This window comes from Embiotoca jacksoni, unplaced genomic scaffold (assembly GCF_022577435.1).
Source record: "Embiotoca jacksoni isolate LCO1_2020_lvr unplaced genomic scaffold, fEmbJac1.0.p SCAF_19, whole genome shotgun sequence".
NCBI lineage: Eukaryota > Metazoa > Chordata > Actinopteri > Embiotocidae > Embiotoca > Embiotoca jacksoni.
The window spans coordinates 1,658,981-1,676,667 of record NW_027185329.1 but is presented as its reverse complement, the minus strand read 5'-3'; the positions used below and the strand labels follow the sequence as shown (position 1 = coordinate 1,676,667).

The 17,687-nt window shown below is 41.2% G+C and overlaps 3 protein-coding genes across 6 annotated transcripts; 1 reads left to right on the top strand and 2 right to left on the bottom strand.

Annotated features, from left to right (window-relative positions):
- Positions 1 to 569: 569 nt before the first annotated feature.
- On the bottom strand, positions 570 to 7,203 carry pycr3 (pyrroline-5-carboxylate reductase 3). Of its 2 annotated transcripts, none has more exons than XM_069152974.1 (7): positions 7,117 to 7,203; positions 3,373 to 3,466; positions 3,211 to 3,275; positions 2,537 to 2,716; positions 2,216 to 2,428; positions 1,597 to 1,689; positions 570 to 1,498 (listed from the first exon to the last, which is right to left on the bottom strand). In XM_069152974.1, the coding sequence occupies exons 2-7, from the start codon at positions 3,458 to 3,460 to the stop codon at positions 1,274 to 1,276; spliced, it is 864 nt and encodes a 287-aa protein (XP_069009075.1). In that variant the 5' UTR covers positions 3,461 to 3,466; positions 7,117 to 7,203; the 3' UTR covers positions 570 to 1,273. The 2 variants fall into 2 exon arrangements, with proteins under 2 accessions (XP_069009075.1, XP_069009074.1); XM_069152973.1 differs by lacking the exon at positions 7,117 to 7,203 and adding an exon at positions 6,258 to 6,728.
- Positions 6,502 to 13,846, top strand: bmb (brambleberry). 3 transcript variants are annotated; one of them, XM_069152972.1, is made up of 13 exons: positions 6,502 to 6,587; positions 8,963 to 9,207; positions 9,670 to 9,798; positions 9,874 to 10,059; positions 10,175 to 10,397; positions 10,767 to 10,883; positions 10,982 to 11,161; positions 11,778 to 11,984; positions 12,076 to 12,208; positions 12,820 to 12,875; positions 12,993 to 13,105; positions 13,206 to 13,318; positions 13,564 to 13,846. In XM_069152972.1, exons 2-13 carry the CDS (start codon positions 8,965 to 8,967, stop codon positions 13,691 to 13,693), a joined length of 1,830 nt encoding a protein of 609 aa, XP_069009073.1. In that variant the 5' UTR covers positions 6,502 to 6,587; positions 8,963 to 8,964; the 3' UTR covers positions 13,694 to 13,846. The 3 variants fall into 3 exon arrangements, with proteins under 3 accessions (XP_069009073.1, XP_069009072.1, XP_069009070.1); XM_069152971.1 differs by lacking the exon at positions 6,502 to 6,587 and adding an exon at positions 6,738 to 6,829; XM_069152969.1 differs by lacking the exon at positions 6,502 to 6,587 and adding an exon at positions 7,211 to 7,637.
- Positions 13,847 to 13,852: 6 nt separating this feature from the next.
- Positions 13,853 to 17,156, bottom strand: LOC138200376 (GDP-L-fucose synthase-like). The gene is made up of 10 exons (XM_069152975.1): positions 17,061 to 17,156; positions 16,627 to 16,794; positions 16,396 to 16,510; positions 16,170 to 16,298; positions 16,016 to 16,089; positions 15,432 to 15,565; positions 15,178 to 15,309; positions 15,005 to 15,084; positions 14,517 to 14,616; positions 13,853 to 14,421 (listed from the first exon to the last, which is right to left on the bottom strand). Exons 2-10 carry the CDS (start codon positions 16,776 to 16,778, stop codon positions 14,366 to 14,368), a joined length of 972 nt encoding a protein of 323 aa, XP_069009076.1. The 5' UTR covers positions 16,779 to 16,794; positions 17,061 to 17,156; the 3' UTR covers positions 13,853 to 14,365.
- Positions 17,157 to 17,687: the final 531 nt, after the last annotated feature.

Genomic DNA, 17,687 nt, shown 5'->3' with positions numbered 1-17,687 from the left:
AAAAAAAAAAGTTTCAGTTTTAATTTAAAAAAAATGTCGTTTCAGTTTTAATTTAAAAAAAAATTTCAATTTTAATTTAAAAAAATGTCGTTTCAGTTTTAATTAAATAAAATGTCGTTTCAGTTTTAATAAAAAAAAAGTTTGTTTTAATTAAAAAAAAATGTCGTTTCAGTTTTAATTTAAAAAAATGTTTCAGTTTTAATTAAAAAAAAAATGTCATTTCAGTTTTAATAAAAAAAAAAAGTTTCAGTTTTAATTAAAAAAAAATGTCGTTTCAGTTTTAATTTAAAAAAAATGTCGTTTCAGTTTTAATAAAAAATGAAAAACTTTTTTTTTTGTTAGAAAACAAATTCTTAAATCCCCCAAAATGACCTGTTATTATATTCTCAATTGTCTCTGTCACTGGTGATATAATTTATTTTAATTGTCCAATTTAAGGTGAATATGTAAATTTTTCTCCCTTATATTTCTCATGCTCATTAAAATATTTTGCCATTTTATGAGACCTCAAATTAATAAATAAATAAAGAAGAAAAAACGTAGTGCACAACGAGAGTTTTTTTTTTTTTTACCATGACACTTTATGAAAATCAATTCCACACAACTTGCCATCCATCATAAATATTTCTCTACAACGTTGTTATACAGGTAAAGTATGAACGACACCCGGGACAGCTGCACGACCACAATCATTCACTTCAATCATTTTTACGCTTCATTTTTCCCCCTAAAAAAAAAAAAAAAAGAGATGCTATAATTTATTTTGAATAATCCTAATGCATTCACACATTTAAACTTCCACTCTGTACTCCACATTAGATGCACATGATAATCCAGTCAAGGCCGGTAAGGCAGTAACGACAGTTAAGATGCAGTTTTTGGAGAAAACAAGTTGTTTTTTTTGGGGGGGGGGGGGCATCATCAGATTTGGTGATCCACCAATCAATCAAAAACATAAAATAAATCAGGACCGCTTCAGACTCACACTCGCCATCCAATAATTTACTTGTCAGTGTCTTTTTTTTGTTTTCCTTTTCTGTAAGTTTTTGCTCACTTCAGATTCTTCACGTCAAAAACGTGAAAAATAAGTAAAAACTGCGCTCGTTGAAGGAAAAATAAAAGGAGGGGGGGGATGAAAATAAAAATAAAAATAGTGATGAGTCCGAAGAGAAGTTTGTTTTTTAGGGTTTTTGTCTCTCAAGTTTAAGTCCGACGAGTTAGTTCTTCAAAAAAAAGAAGAAGAAAAAAAAAAGAAAAGGCGACCTTGCAGCCGTCACTTCCTGTCGCCCGTCGCCGACTTCCTGTCGCCCGTCGCCGACTTCCTGCCGAGCTCCCTGGCTCTCTCGGTGGCGACCTCCACGGCGGTCATGGTGGACGCCCGCACGCCGCCCTGCTCCAGCGCGTGAAGCCCGTAGATGGTCGTCCCTCCCGGGGTGCAGACCTCGGAGCGGAGCTGGGCTGGGTGCTTCCCCGAGTCACGTAGCAACCTCCCGGCGCCCTGCGGGACGAAGTCAGTGAGTTTATATATTAAAAAAATAATAATAATAATAAAATTAAAATTGCGCCCACACACACACACACACTGTTAACACCGACCAGGACGGTCTGAGCTGCGATGCTGTGGGCCAGAGCGCTCGGCATGCCCATCTTCACGGCTCCTTCTGCCAGCGCTTCGGCGAAAAGATAAACCTGCACACAAAGAAGCACGTCAGAGGAAAAAAAAGTTCAAAAGTACACGATGTAGAGGGTTTGATAAGAGTTAGGAACTTCATCTATCGCCCACGTTTGTTTTATCTCCATCGTCTTGGTCTCGAAATGTGTGTTTTTTAAATCCTCTTCAGTTTCCTTTTAATTTGTTCTCAAATTTATTCTTTTTTTCTGGTCTGCTATACAAATAAAATGAGAATTGAACCCTATATTGTCATAATTTGGGGAAATAAAAATCACATCCTCGGGTTTATTCCCTTCCTGTTTGTTGTGACTCTGAATTATAATAATAATAATAATAATAATACATTTTATTGGTAAAGCACATTTCATTTTTCAATTACATGCAGCGTTTCACATAAAAACAGACATTAAAAGAACATAAAAAAAAGGAAAGTCTTATTATTGGCCTGTCAATCATCTGTAAAGCAACTTTGAACTGCAGCAAAAATGACTTTTAACTTTGAATAGAAAGTACAAAAATTAAAAAATAAAAAAAAACACTCACAAAAGCGACTCCGCTACCGCTGAGGCCCGTGTGGATGTCGATCCAGGCTTCGGGTCCTTCCTCCACCAGACCACAGCGGGTCAGCAGCGACTGGAGCAGAGCGCCGGCCTCCTGGTTGGCGTGGGAACCGCGAGCGAACAGCAGAGCTCCTTCCTGAACCAAACACGGCAGGTTCGGCATCAGACGGATGACGACGGAGTTTTCTGGCAGAAGCTGGAAACCACAATAAAGAAGTTTTTTTTTTGTTTTTTTTAAAGGCCGAGAATGAAACGAGGATTTTGAACATTTTACAGCCGCTCGGACTCGTCGCGCGTCACTCGCCTCTTCCAACGTCGCCAGCGTCACTCCCGCCGCCACCGACACCACGATGTGTCTGTCGGTGACATGCTGCGAGATCTCGCCGAGGACCTTCGGGACCAGGTGAGGTTTGACCGCCACGAAGACCACGTCCGACCCGCACACCACCTCGGCGTTGGAGTGGGTCACGGCGATGCCCGCCTCCTTGTGGGGGAAAAAAAAAAAAACCAGAAAGAGAAAGATGCGTCACGCAAAAAAAACCTGCTTCCTTTGATTTATTTAAGAACGGAGGAGACGACTACCAGCAGGGGGCACTGTGGTCAAACATTTGTTGATTTTAAATGTGTTATTATTTTATGTTAGTTTTTTTTTTTTAAAGCACCTTTTCAAGCATTTAATTGAGGAACAGCGTTTTGTCAGACAGGAGAGGACATCCCATAATTTGGTACTTGAATCTAACGGAATTGAAAATTGAGAAATTTCGGCATCCCCCCCCCGGATGTTTTCTCTGCTCCGGTTTCAGGCTCGTCGATTCATACTTCGGCATGAATGTATTGTGCAACTTGACACTCTTGCAGGTATCCATGGCAACAGAGGAAGGTCAGCATCCATTCAGAGGGGGGAGGGGGAGGGGGGGGGACCCTGATTTTCCGAACACACACACACACACACACTAAATAAAAGATGGAGGACGTTACCTGGAAGCGTCCCAGGCTCCTGGAGGAAGGTGCGCTCACTTTGATGTTCACAGGAAGAACATTTCCTGCGATGACAACATGAGTGACACCCATTAACTCCTCAAACTCCTCCTCCTCCTTCCTGTTTTCAATAGCTCCCCCCTCCCACCTTACAGGACTCACCGGACAAGATGCCCTTCGCGATGCCGAAGGCCATGTTCCCGGCGCCGATGAAGCCGATCTTCAGCTGCGAGTCCATCTCGGGGTCCATTTTGATCTGAAACAAAAAAATTAATAAATAAAAAAAAATAAGCAGAAGACACGATGAGAGCAGGAACATCAGCGAGTTACGACATCAAAAAAAAAAAAAAAACACCACAAACCGAGGACGAGAGCACAAACACCATCAAGACACAATCGCCACGGCAACAACGGCATCACACATATACGTGACGATTTCAGTTTTTAATACTGTAAGAAAGTTAGAAGCTGCAACGATTAGCCGATTAATCGATAATTGACAGCAAATAAAAAACTATTTTAATAACCCATGTTTGTTATTTTTCAAGCAAAAACCCAAAGTAACTTCACTGGTTATTTCTTCTTAGTATTTTTGTTGTTGTAATAAATAAGCGTGAAAAACAAGTGTTTGTCTGACATTTTATAGACTAATTAATCATGTAAATAGGCAATTAATAATCAATCATGTGTTCAGAAGATCATCTCTGAATTCAAATGAAAAGCTCTAAAATGTTTTTTTTATTTTTTTTTTTATCAGGAAACCTGTTTATCAAAATGTATTAATGTGGTTTTAATTTTTGTAGGATTTCAACCTTAAAGCAGAAACATGTGAAAACTGTATGTCACTGAAAAAAATAAAAAAAAAAGAGGCTGAACCACTTCGATCTTTACAAATAAGGTCTAATTTTTATATTGACTCAATCAGCTGTGATATCGATGAATTGTATAAAACGCTGCATTTTAGTGTCGACTTTTTTCACAGGAAGCCGGATTACTGCCAGAAACAGATGACGCTTTTGAATCCTGAGTGACAGCTGGTCAGTAATCAGATTTCCTCCCGTTTAACCAGTTTAACTAAAGAAAAAGTTCACGGTTTAAAATCAAGATTCCTCATAACCTGATAATGTTTCAGAAAGCAGGTCGGACGAATTTAAACTGAACGAAGTCGCTTTTAGCTTCTACAAACGTCCGACTGGCACTTTTTACCTGCTATCTTTCATATTTTAGTAACTAATCAATCAAAACTCGACAACAGATTAAACAATAAAGACTAGAAATAAACCGCAGACCTAGAAATTACTGTAATTTATTTCATGCTTATATTGTTAAAGGAACAATTAGTAAATTAATTGATCCAAAGAAAATTAAACAGCAACTATTTTGATAATCGAATATTTTTTTTAATGTAAATAAAAGCTATAAAATTCTGATTCCAGCTTCGTTAATGTGAATATTTCTGCTTCCTTTAATCCTTCATGATAATAAAAAAAATTAACATCTTCTGGTCGTTACAAAAACAAGATATTTTAAAGACCAAACAGATGAATGGAGAAAATAATAATCTATAATGAAAATAATAATTATTTGGAGCCTTAATTAGAACACATGTAGATCAAATTAATCCCATCTAGAACACAAACAGCCTCGAAATAAATCCTCGTCTCCGTTTTAATAAAAAAAATCTGATTTTGTTGGCGTTTCACGTTTGTTTAGAAGATTTTTAAAAGATTATCTATTTTAAGATCTGTATTTTTAATGTAGTTTGTACATGGAAATATGTTTTTTGTTGTGGCTCAAAGAGACTTCCTGTTTGTGTTGTGTTTATTCTGCAGCATTTTTTTTTAAATATTCAGACGACTAACAGGATATTAAAACGGGATATTTTTTGATAAATTTTAAATGTCATGTTTTTAAATCATCTCGGGAGTGTTTCAGAAATCTGGTTTTTTTTCCTGTCTGATCTTAAAAGAGGTCGTCGGTGCTTTTATTTCTTTTCACTTTAGATTTACTGTAATTTACTGAATATCAGCAACTTTTACAAATTGATTTTTAAGATATTTTTTTTTTACTTTGTGGTTCAGGAAAGATTTACCTGTAAACGATAAAGCCAAACGATGCTCGATTCACCGAAGCCTCCTCTGGGTTTATCTCGTGTAATTTCCGACAGCTGCTCCTGCGTTTATTTACCCGTATGTTTACGAAGATGTTATTTACATAAGGAGCGGAGGAAGCGAGGTCATGAGACTGAAAATCTTGAGACTTGCAGGTCTCAAAACGTATCTTGCAGCTTTTTTTTTTCTGCCTCCAGTTATTAGTGTTGTTCTATCCATATTGCTTATTTGGTATTTTAACTCTATTTGTGTTTAATTTGATCTGTTTCTTACGCATCTCATTTATTTTCTATATTTTTTTAAATGTTCCTTTATATCTGTTTTAATGTGAAACACTTTGCATGTTATCTCTCTTGCTGTGAAGCACTTTGAGCTGCATTTCTTTGCAAGAAAGGTGCTTTACAAATAAAGTTTGTTGTTATTATATTATTATATATCATATTAGCCCTGTATTGTTTTAAATCCTGGTAAAAAAAATTTTTAAAAAAACATGTAAAATGCATTTTTGGAAACTTGGTTTTGAAAAGTGCTGCATAAAATAAAGATTATAATTATATAACATGGAGAAACAAGCGTCTGATGCGACTCAGCTGCTTTAAATTAAGACTGAAGACTTTTTCTGTTTGCTGCTGAACCAGATTTGAGGATGTCTTAAACTGACACTAACTTTTACTCTATTTTTTTGTTTAATGTTTTAATGACTGTTTTTAAACATCCTTTTCTTTTTGCCTGATGTTTTTGATGGTCTTATGTGAAGCACTTTGATTACAGGACTGTTATTCTGCATTAGTGGGTTGTTGTTTTTTTCTGGAGGTACTCCAAAGTAAAAAAATAATAATTATAATAATAAATAAATTATGTTTTAAATCCCAGCATGCATCTGGGACCATATTCAGATCTAAAAAAAAAAGACAAGACTCCGGGGGTCAACCCTACAATCAGATCCAGGTTCTGAGTGCTATTGTCCGGGCAGGGCTGCGGCCAGTGCAGCATTGACGCTTCTCCGTCCGAGTCCTCCGTCACCACCTCCTCCTCCTCCTCCTCCTCGCGGCGGTTCCGGTCGGCGTGGACCGCGGTTCCGACCAGCGGGTGCCTGGACTCCATGATCGCCACCATGGTCTTCTCGTAGCGCCACCAGCCCTGGATCTTGGCCGGGGCCGGCGCGTCGGGCGCCCGCTTGCACTTGTAGTAGGCGCTCTTCAGCAGCTTCCAGCGGAACTTCAGCTGGTCCACGGACCGGTGGTAGCCGGCCGCCGTCATCCGCCGGTGCGCCACCTTGAACAGCTTGTTGTTCCGCACTTTCCTCCCGTCCAAACACTTCTTCATGTCCAGCTCCTTGAGGATCTGGAGGAACAGCTCCGTCTCCTTCACGTCCCAGTTCTGCTTCTTGTTGCCGGAGTCGTCCATTGTTTTTGTCGGCTAGCCTCCGTTAGCTCGACGGCTAGTTAGCATGCCTGCTCCCGTAGATCTGAGCCGTACTTCGGCTACGAGTCGGAAGAAAACCCGGTGTGGGTGAAATGTTAAAATCCTCTATTTTGTATAAAAACCACTTGATTAAAAGCCCCCACCCGCAACAAACCCCACCCTTTTTTTTGTTGTTTTGCTGCCGCATCAAACTAAACGATAGCTCGAAAATAATCCAGGACAGATTAGATTAGAAATACAACGCACGTGTTGCTTGTTGACGGGTCGATCATAAAGTAACACGGAGTGATTTCAAAAAACAAAAAACAACAACAAAAAAACAAACACGGTTTAGAGGGACAGCGGCTGAAACGCGGGATTATTTATTCACCTGATGCTTCTCGGATTTTCTGATGTCCGACGTTTTATTTATTTATTTTCAAGCCAACAGTTTGTTCGACTTTTTTATCTGTCGACCGCGCCGGCTGCAGCTTCCGGTGCGCCGCAGGAAAACAACCGGCTGAGGCGGGAACCGAGAGCGGCGGGCGCTTGTTTTAGTTCACTGTACCGCCCGGACGGGCGGGCGGGCGGCTTCAGCGTCCCACCGGGACGCTCTCCGCCCGCGTTTCTTTACACCGGCGGATAAAACAAACGCGTCACGCCCCTAAAAAAAAAAAATACGAGTAATTCTATTGGCTGCGGCGGCGTCGTGTGGTGCGCGCGCAGACGTGGTGGATAAATACACCAAAGGAAAAAAAAAAAAACAGCTGTTCTTTAATCAGCTGTTGTTTAATCAGCTGTGTGAATGAAAGCCGAAGTTCTCTGCGTCCAGGAGCATCCCGCTAAAATAAAACTACAGGCACAGGCTTTTTAATTCGCAATTCATCTCCAGCCGTGTTTACGCATCTGCAGGTATTTTGTTTATTTACTTATTTATATTTATTCTAACAAAGTCGAGTGTTTTGATTGTGATGTAAAAACTTCCGTTCAAATGTTTGTCTCCTTTTTTTTTAATCTCGTTTTACAACAATAAAATACAAAGAAGAAACGTTGCTCCCACGTGGGGGAAAAAAAAAAAAAAAAAAAAAAATCTGATTTCGTGGATTATGTTGTTTTCCAGTTTTACACTAATTTTGACGCGTTTTTAAGTAAATATTTTGTATAGAAATTAGTGCATTTAAGGTTGTTGTGTGGTCTCGTGCAGACATGCCTGGACACGCCTGGACAAAGCCTCAGTCTGGTCTTCATTCAAACATTCAATCAAGTTTCTCGTGGTGTCCTGCATATAACTGACCTGTAAAGCTGCTTCTCTGGAGTTTGAAAGATAAAATAAATGTATATGTCAGATGCAGAAAGCTGCAGGTACATAAAAAAATCCTTTAAACGTGTTCTCTCTCGATGTCGCCCCCTACTGGCAGCTTCTGGTCTTGCTCCATTTTAAAGTTCCTTTTTTTTTCTCTCAGAAAATTACATAGAAAAGTATTTTTTTAAGTTATTCCAATATAAAAAAATAATAATATATTGCTATTAAGTGAAATTAACTTAAACTACACTGAGATATCAATTGAAAGGGAAATGGGAGAAATCTTGCATCTGGTTGTTTTTAACTTATCAAACTATTTTAATATTAATTGCCGTTTTTACTGTAAAATATTTGGATATTCTGGATTTTATCTGGAAAATATGTCATGATGATCATTGAAAGTAAGATTATGAAACATTTTAGAGTAAATCTGTGAATATATTACAACCTCTACTGCAAGTACTTTTGTTTTTCCAGACACTTTACTTTCTAATTCATGAGAAGATGATTTGAGATTGGAAAGAAATTGTGTAAGATTCATTATCTTATTCACAAACATGAAGGAAAGACTAAACAGATTTAAGTCGTCTCACATTGGAGGAGAATTTGCGAGATAATCTTTATAACGTAAGGTCCTAGATGGGTTGGAGAATATTTAATTTCTGTAATTTCTCTCAAGAAATCTTGTTTAAAATACTTTAAATAGGAAACAAAGAGGTAAAAAAAAAAAAAAAAATGCTGAAAGAAAATGTCCAAAATTCAAATTATACTCGAGTCAAGACGACTTCAGAGCAGAGCTACGTATGAATCAATCATCAGGGCTGCAGGAAGGATGGAAAAATATTTTGTTATCATATTTAAGCAGATATATTTATATTTATTATTATTATTTATTTATTTATTCTTAATGTTTGTTTGTGGTGTTGTGATCCAGAGATGATCCACCTCCTGTACGTGTCGCTGGTCGTCGGCCTGCTGGCCTGTCACAGTCCTGCGGTCAGCGGGCTGTTTGAGTGGGTGCGGCGGGTGGAGGCTCCTCCTCCTTCTCCTCCTCCTCCTCCTCCTCCATCAGCGCTTCTCTCGAAGGACGCTCGGTTCGAGATGGCGACCGCCGACGAGAAGTTCCTGGCCGAGGCGAAGCAGATGGAGCTCAGCCCGTTGGACAGCTGCCATCACGGGGTGAGTTCTGGGTCACGTGACAGATTTTAAGAACTTTTATTTTTCGATGTTGGTGAACTGACTGCTGATTGGATGAAAAGAACACGTGACCGCAGCCTGGAAACATCTTTTTCTTTTTTTAAATATCAAACTGGACATCGTAATAATCGTCTTGTTTGTTTTGAATATGTGATGAAAGCGGCCCAAAATGGGGCTCGCGGGCCAAGTTTGGGCCTCACCGACCTCAAGGAGGGGCTACGAGGGCCACAAAGAAGAAAAAATTAGTCTTTACTTGACAATAATTTCTGCTAAAATAAGATTTAAAATTAGTGTTTTAATTATTCTGAAATGTTATTTTTAGATTTACAATCTTTAAATTTTTCCTGTAAAATATATCACATTTTAATGAAACGTTCATTTTTGGACCCGTGTTTTAGGGTCGGCTCGCCTCCGGATTAAAAATCTTCGCGTTTCCTTTCGCAGGTCGTCGCTCAGCTGAAGTCGAGCTGCGAAAACCTGTCGGAGGAAAATCTGGCGAAGCTCGGCGTGGTTCTGTTCAACTGCCAGGCGGAGATCGAGGGCCGCCGGACCTACGCCTGCACAGACGACATGGTGACACATACGTTTCTAAATTACAGTTTGATGTTTGCGGAGTTTAGTTGTTGACTTCCGGTTTTATCTTTTCAGACGATAAAAGAGTGCACGGCCGACATGGACTCGGACACGTGGAACGCGTACCACATCGTGAGCAACCGAGCGCGCTCCGTCTGCTACGCCACCCGTCAGCAGCTCTTTCGGCGCCGGGCGGAGCACACGGTCAACGCGCTCATCTCCACGGCAACCAGCCAGCTGGATGCCATGAAAGACCTGCAGGTTTCAGAGTTTGTTTGTTCTTTTTAAAGATCCTGAATCAGATCCTGCTTTTGGAGTTGTTGTTTTTTCTTTAACTTTGTTTTAAATTTAAAAAAAAAAACAAAAAAACAACCAGGAAGGCCAGCTGGAGCTGAAGGAGTTGACAGCTTCATCACTGGACAAGCTGCTGGAGGGCCACAGTGCCCTGCAGGCCCAGCAGGGGGCGCTGTCCGAGGGCCAGGGCCAGATGGAGAGCTCGCTGAGGGACAACCTGCAGCGTCTGGGGCAGGAGAAGGCGCTCATCGCCTCGGGACAGGAACTGGTGGCTCAGCTCATCCAGGGCATCACCGGGAAGATGGGTGAGAATTATTTAGTTTAATTATCTTAAATAATTAGAGAGGATCTGAGGATATCTATCCGATATTTATTAGTTACGATAAATAGTTGTGCACGAGGAAAGTAACAAAATAAAATGCCCCATTTTTGCTGAATGTCGTTGAAACTACATTTTTATTGGACTAAAATGTTGACAATCGCAAATCATTCAGTCAGTTATGAAATTGGTTTATTTAATAAAGTTCGGTAACTACCAAACAGCCTGTTTAATGTGCTAATTAATTTTTTTTTTTTACGTTTATTCTGAACCTTTTAACAGATAATAAAAGTACTGTAAACTGATTTTAATGTGATTTATTATGAAGTGATATTTTTTTCTTTTCTTTTCTTAGACAACGTGAGCGCCCGTCTGCAGCTGCAGGGCTCGGAGGTGCAGGACCGCCACCAGGCGATCGTTCAGGACCTCGCCGACGTCCGACACCAAGCGCAGGACATCTACCAAAAAATCGGTAACGAAGCAAACTTCGTCACAAATCTTTTTTTTTTTTAAACACATTTTTCTAAACTTTGCAGCTACCGTCAGTTCTGTGTTTGAACATCCGATCAGACCACAGCATGTCGGAGTTCCTGGAGTACCAGGACCGGACCTCGCGGTACTACGTCGACCTGATGAACAAGCTGGAGCGCATGAACGGCACGCTGGGAGTCCTGCTGCGCTACCTGGACGCCACGCAGGGCCGCGTGGACGAGAGGCTGCAGCTGATCCAGGGCTACCTGGGCTGGGCAGGTGAGCCGGGCACACGGGAAAACTCACAACTAAAATTACAATATATTATCTTAACGTCCAACAAATTAATTAATAAACAAACCGAAATCTCATTTGTCGAATTCCATATCTGACGAGCTTTTACTGTTTTAATAACTTGTGTGTGTTCGGAGGCCTGATAAATAAATAAAAACTGGGGAAACAGAAGTTTAGGACGGTTGATTCACACAATATGTAAGAAATTCATAAAAAAGATTAAAAAAAAAAATCTGTGTTGGTCGAATAGAATTAATTTTTACATTCATGTGATTTTTCTTCCAAAAAATTAAAAGAAGGAAAAAAAAAGTGGCACTAATTGAGGAAAAAAATGAACTTGGTGAATTTTGCTTTCGGCTAATAATCTGAAAAAATAACTTCGGACACGTTTGAGTGTAAAAACGTTCTTTAAAAATGGATGAAATGGATTCTGCTCATAAACTCTCCTCCTGGCCGCCGACTCCAGATTCAGTTCCTGGAAGAAAAAAAAAAGAAGCCAAAACGTCCCTGTTGTCGTCCCACCCGTGTGACGTCCCCCCTGTGTGACGTCCCCCCCCGTGTGACGAGTCCCCGTCTCCTTCCTGCTCCCCGTCGTCTGCAGGTTTGAGTCTGGGCGCCATGTGGACGTGCGTCGCCCACACCGGCTACTTCGTGTTCTGCGCGGTGCTGCAGACGTTCCTGCGCTGTCCCGGTTTCTCCAGAGCGGCGCTGCTCGTCGTCGTTCCTCTGAACGCGGTGGCCGAGGTCCACCAGCAGGCGGCGCTGGACCTGTGCGGCCTCAGCCTGCTGCTGCTGGCGCTGTCTCTGGGTACGAGAGCGGCTCGCGAAGGTTTAAAGACGCTGAGACGCGTTTGTCCAACGTTTTTTTGTTTTTATTTTGTTTTTACGTCTTTTAACAGGTCACTGGTTTGCGACTCGGCTGGTGGCGTGCGTCCGGGTCGGAAGGAAGCCGGCCGCCCCGCTGCCGATCCCTCCGAGCATCGTGCCGGCGTCCTCCAGCCGCTCGTATCCTCCATCTTCGACTCCGCAGAAGTGAGTCCGCACAACGCCGCCTAGAAAATAAGATTCTGCTCCAGATTAAAGACGTTTAATTTAGAGAACATGAATCAGAAAATAACCTCATTTAAGTTCCAATGAAAATGTTTTATTTGCACTTCATAATAATTGACCATAAATCAGTTGTCAAAATAGGAACTGATTTAATTTTCTGCTGATCCGCTAAATAATATTGACGCTTCAGCACTTTTAACTTTTAACAGGAAGAAACTTCAGGAAAAAAAAAAAGGTCTGAAAAGACAGAATAACAACATTTAAAGATCCTGGATGGGAGAAACTGATTGGTTTAAAAAAAAAAAAAAAAAAAAGCACAGGCAGAGAAATCATTGGTTAAATATGGCAACAAGATTATGAATTAATTATTTGATGAATGAAAATACAGAAGCAGGAAAAATAAAAAAAAAGTCTCACCTGAAGAGGAAACGTGAGGAAACAGATCTTTTGTATTGAATTTAAGCTTCATTCCCACATTTTTCTCAAACTGACTTTATAGCACTTGTTTTTTTTTTAATTTAACATCGTTGTGCGACGTCTGTAAATGTTGGATTTGATGTTATTTTAATTTTTGTATTTTTTTGGGCCTCCAGAGATGAACAGAACGACGTCGTGGACGAGCTGTTCGATCAGGACGGCTTCCTGGCAGGTGGGAAAACGTCCGCGTTGCCTTTTTATAACGGTAAAACAAATAACCACATTCTCATGGTGTGTGTGTGTGTGTGTGTGTGTGTGTGTGTGTGTGTGTGTGTGTGTGTGTGTACAGGTGACCTCGGTATATCAGCGGTGTCCCCCCCCCAGAGGAGGTCCGTCCCAGACTCCCGGTTCGCCCCGGTGACCTCGACTCGCCGGGTTATTCTGCCGCCGCGTCTTTCAGCGGTGAGAACATCAAATCAAAGTGTTATTTTTAAGTACTTTTATGAAGTCCGTGACACTTTCTTTTGATTTAAAAAAATATATATATAAATATATATTTTAGGCTCTGATCGACGACGTCCCTCCACGGATGCTGGGCGGTGCTTTCGACGACTTCCGCGATTTAGCGAACGACTCGCGAAGTGCGAGTCCGACGCCGTCGCTCGTCAGCAACAGGTCCGTGTTTTACAGTCTGATGTGAAATACTGACTTTCCCCGTGTAGTTTTTAAAATACTCTGACTTTCCGTCTGAAAAAAGAGTTTCTAAAAATTCCCTGTTTGGGGAAAGAGTTTTTAAAATTCCCTGAATTTCCTTACCTGGAAAGGAGTTTCTAAAATTCTCTGACCGGTGGGAAACCTGCAGACTTTCGCCGACATCCCACTTTTAAAACATCTGACTTCCTGACTCTGTGTTTTTTCAGCTCCCTGTCGGGCCGCCAGCTTTGCAACGGCATCACAAAAACGGGGAAAGCCTGCAAGAAGCGAGCCGGGTCGGGCCGGGAGTTCTGCCGGGTCCACGAGGGGGGGCACACCTCCTACCTCCGGCCCTGAAACCATCGAGTTTGGTGGAGCCCGCTTAGTCCATATTTTAAAATGTATTTATAACTTTTATTTCCACGTTTTAGTTGCTCATTTTTAAGTAAATAAATTATTTGATCTAATAATCTGTCTATTATTTTCATATTTATTAAAACACGCTGGAGTACAAAATACTGATTATTTTTTTTATTGAAATCTCTGCTTATGACGTGGCTCTGGAAGGTTCAGGCAGGACACTGAAAGATATTTACAGATATAAAACATTCTTTTTTTTTTTTTGCTCTGTCGATCTGCAGAGTAACAAAACAACAACAACATCCAAACCTCCCGACACATAACATGATCTTTATGTTCACTAAAGAAACATCCAAATCCTTCAATAATGAAGATCATTCAGGAAACAAAAATATAACATTAGAAAAAGGGTTTTTTTTTTTTTTATACAAGACGGATATCAGATAAGTGAAATTAGAAGTTGAACCTGCAGCCGATGAAACGATTGAACACGACCGTAGTAAATAAAAACGATATTCTACATTTAGTGGTAGAATAACGCTGACTGTGTTAAACTGCAGACTTTAATTCTAAGAGATATTTGGTTGAGCTCGGTGAAGATCAAACCGTCGGGCTGCTTCGGTTTTTCACCGACCGACGACGACTCCGACAGGACGGAGCGACGGAGGTTCATTTCCGGGCCGCGTCGTAGTTTTCAACGAACCAATCGCAGGTTTCCTTTAAAGCTGCGAGCGAGAAGAAGCAGATGAGACGAGATGATGTCATTTTAAAAATACACACACACACACACACACACACACACACACACACACCAGGTCACCTTGTTTGAAGGGCGTGAACATGAAGTCCGGTCGGTAGCGCCGCAGCTTTGCGTTGCTCGCCGTCTTTTTAAACTGTCCGTCTGCTTTACTGATGTCGTACTGAATAATAATAAATAATAATAAAAAAAAGGTCAAGGAAATCAAAAGTAAACAATCGGGCGAGTATTCATGTGAACAAACCAGTTAATATTAGTTATTAAACCAAATACGGCAAATCTGACTTCAGTTTTTCACGTTAAGAGATTTAATTGTTGCTAAAAAACAACATTATTAATCCCTTTTATTTATTTAAAGAGAGTCATTTAAAATAAGTTGTTTATTTCCCAACATGTGGATAAAGTTGATTCTCTGTTTTAGTCTGAATACGGAGTTTCAGAGCTCCGAGACATTAAAGGCAGGAAATCATTTTTAAAATGTACACAATGAGCTTTTATTAATGATAATAATAATGATAATAATAATAATAATAAAACGATGGAAAGGATACCTCCACCGCTCCGTTAAAGCCCAGCGCCTCGACAACCGCATCCGCCGCCTCTCTGATGGACACTTCGTCTTCCTCTCCGACTGGAACATAAACGAGACAACAAACACGTCGTTCTTCTTCACGTCCTGGAAGAAAAAAAAAAAAACACCGATCGGCCATAAATGAGGACTCACCGGAGAGAACGATGGGCTCCACCTCGGGATACTCCCTGAGGACCCAGAGGAAGAGACGGGCCAAGTCCAACGAGTAGATGAACTGCCTCCGGGGGGCGCCGGAGCCCCAGACCACCAGCGGCGTCCCGTCCTCTAACCAGCAGAAGCACAAAGAAGTCAATTATTTCACAAAATTTGGGGTCGAAAAGGAAAGAAAGAAAAAACTTTGGGGATTGGTGGGTTTGGACTCGACCCGCTTGAGATTTGTAACTTACTTTGAGCTCTGTAGGTTTTGTGTATGAGGCCCGGCAGCACGTGGCCGTCCTCGATGCTGAAGTTGTCGTGAGGGCCGAACACGTTGGTGGGAATCACGGCCGTGTAGCAGCGCCCGTGCTGCTGGAAATACGCCCTACACACACACACACACACACACACACACACACACACACACACACACACACACACACACACACACACACAGATCAACATGTCACTTTACCTCATTTTCCGTGACTGTCTTCCAAAAACGTACGGCAGACCGTTAGTGCCACAATTTACCGATATTACCGTTTACGTTATTTATGTAGATTTTCACGGCGCTCTTTTTGAGCACGTTAAAACACCGACATCGAGAAGTAAAATGATCCCTGAATGAGCTGTTATATATAAAAAAAAAAAAAAAAGAGAGACTGAAAGAAAACATAAATAAATGAGTAACAACAGGTGAATTATGGCACCAACTTCCATATTTTCGAGGTGGAACCTGCACGCCGGGGCTGAGCTCTCCTCTGATTGGTCGTTACGCCGGCAGCGACGCAACCAACCAATCAGAGCAGATTCTTTCGAAGCGTCCGCGCACCTGTTGTGAACGTCGATCATCCTCTTGGCGTAGGAATAGCCGAAGTTGGACTCGTGCGGCGGGCCGTCGTGGATCTGCCGCGAGAGACAATGAAAAAGTTTCACGGAGATTTACCGACGAAGCAGAGCAACAAGACGGCGGCGGTTCCTTTTACCATCGTCTCGTCGATCGGGTACGTCGTCTTGTCCGGGAAGACGCAGGTGGACAAGCAGGAGACGACCTTGACGGCGCCGACTTCGTGCGCCGCCTGCAGCACGTTGTCGTTGATGTGGATGTTGTTCCTCTGGAGGAGGGGGGGAGGGAGGGGCAGCATCATCATCATCATCATCATCACTAAACTGAACTCCTACTTGTTTCCTCAGAAGAGGAACCGGTCGTACCCAAAAGTCCAGGTTGTACTTCATGTTCTTGAAGAGCCCTCCGACCACGGCGGCCAGGTGGATGACGTGGGTGGGACGGTGCCTCTCGAACGCAGCCCGCGTCTCCTCCATGCTCCTTTTTTTTGGGGGGGGGGGGAGGGAGGAGAAGAAGAGAAGAGACGCCATTAAGTACCATTAAAAACAACAACAACAACAACATGTTTGGGCAGCTATAATAAACAAATCTCTCACATGAGGTTGGCATCTTTGGAGGAGAGAAATATCCACTCTTCCTCCTCCTTGGCTGCTGTGCTCCCCCCCTCCTCCTCCCCCTCCTCCTCCTTGACCACGTGCTGGATGGCCCTCCCCACCAGGCCGGACCCCCCTGTCACCAACACCCTCATCGGACCGGTGGGATCTCTTAAAACAAGACACATAAAACACAATGAGAGTCTGCAAAAATAAATAAATATAAAAATAAATAAATATAAATATATATATATTAATATGTATTTCTAAAAATAGCATTTAGCAAGTAAAGCGCATCAAATAACGAGCACTGACGTCATCTTCCTACATCTCTATTTACTGATAACGTAGTTATATCAACAATAAACCCACGAGGTTATTTATTTGTTTACTTCTCACACGAGCTCATCGTATTAGTTTAAAGTTTGTTTAGCTACCGGCTAACACAGCTGTCCTAGTTGTTGTTGTTGTTGTTGTTATTGTTAATGCAGCGGGACAAACTACAAACAACGACGACACCGCACGTGAGCTTTTTACTCTTCCGCCAGTGCGATAAAACAACAACTTTAAGTCTTTTGGGTGAAACAGGGACGTAAACACAAACCGTCTCTCACCCGTCAGCTGGCAGGCAGGAAGCCGGCGTCAGGTCCGGCAGAGTAAGAGCTCAGCTTCCGGAGAAAACCTTCAGAATAAAAGCTTTTTTTTTTTATTTTTGATTTTTTTTATTAAATGACTGCTGTATTATTTTGACGTTTTAAGTAGTGTTAAGTGTTTAAATTATTCTGAAAGTGTAGTGATCAAAATATAAAGATTCACAATATAATGTTTTTTTTTTTTTAGAGTATTCTGATATCATTTCTAACTTTTACTTTGATGTATAAAAATGACGTGTTCCGGTTGGGTAATTGACGGCAATAAATGGTTTTTGTTGTTGTTGCTATTATCATTTTAATCTATTTAACTATTTATATTACATCTGTAGAGTTATATTTTACTATTCCTCTAAACTAATGTTTACTTATAAAAAAAAAAATAAAAAAATAAAAGTGCACTGCTCTGCTTGG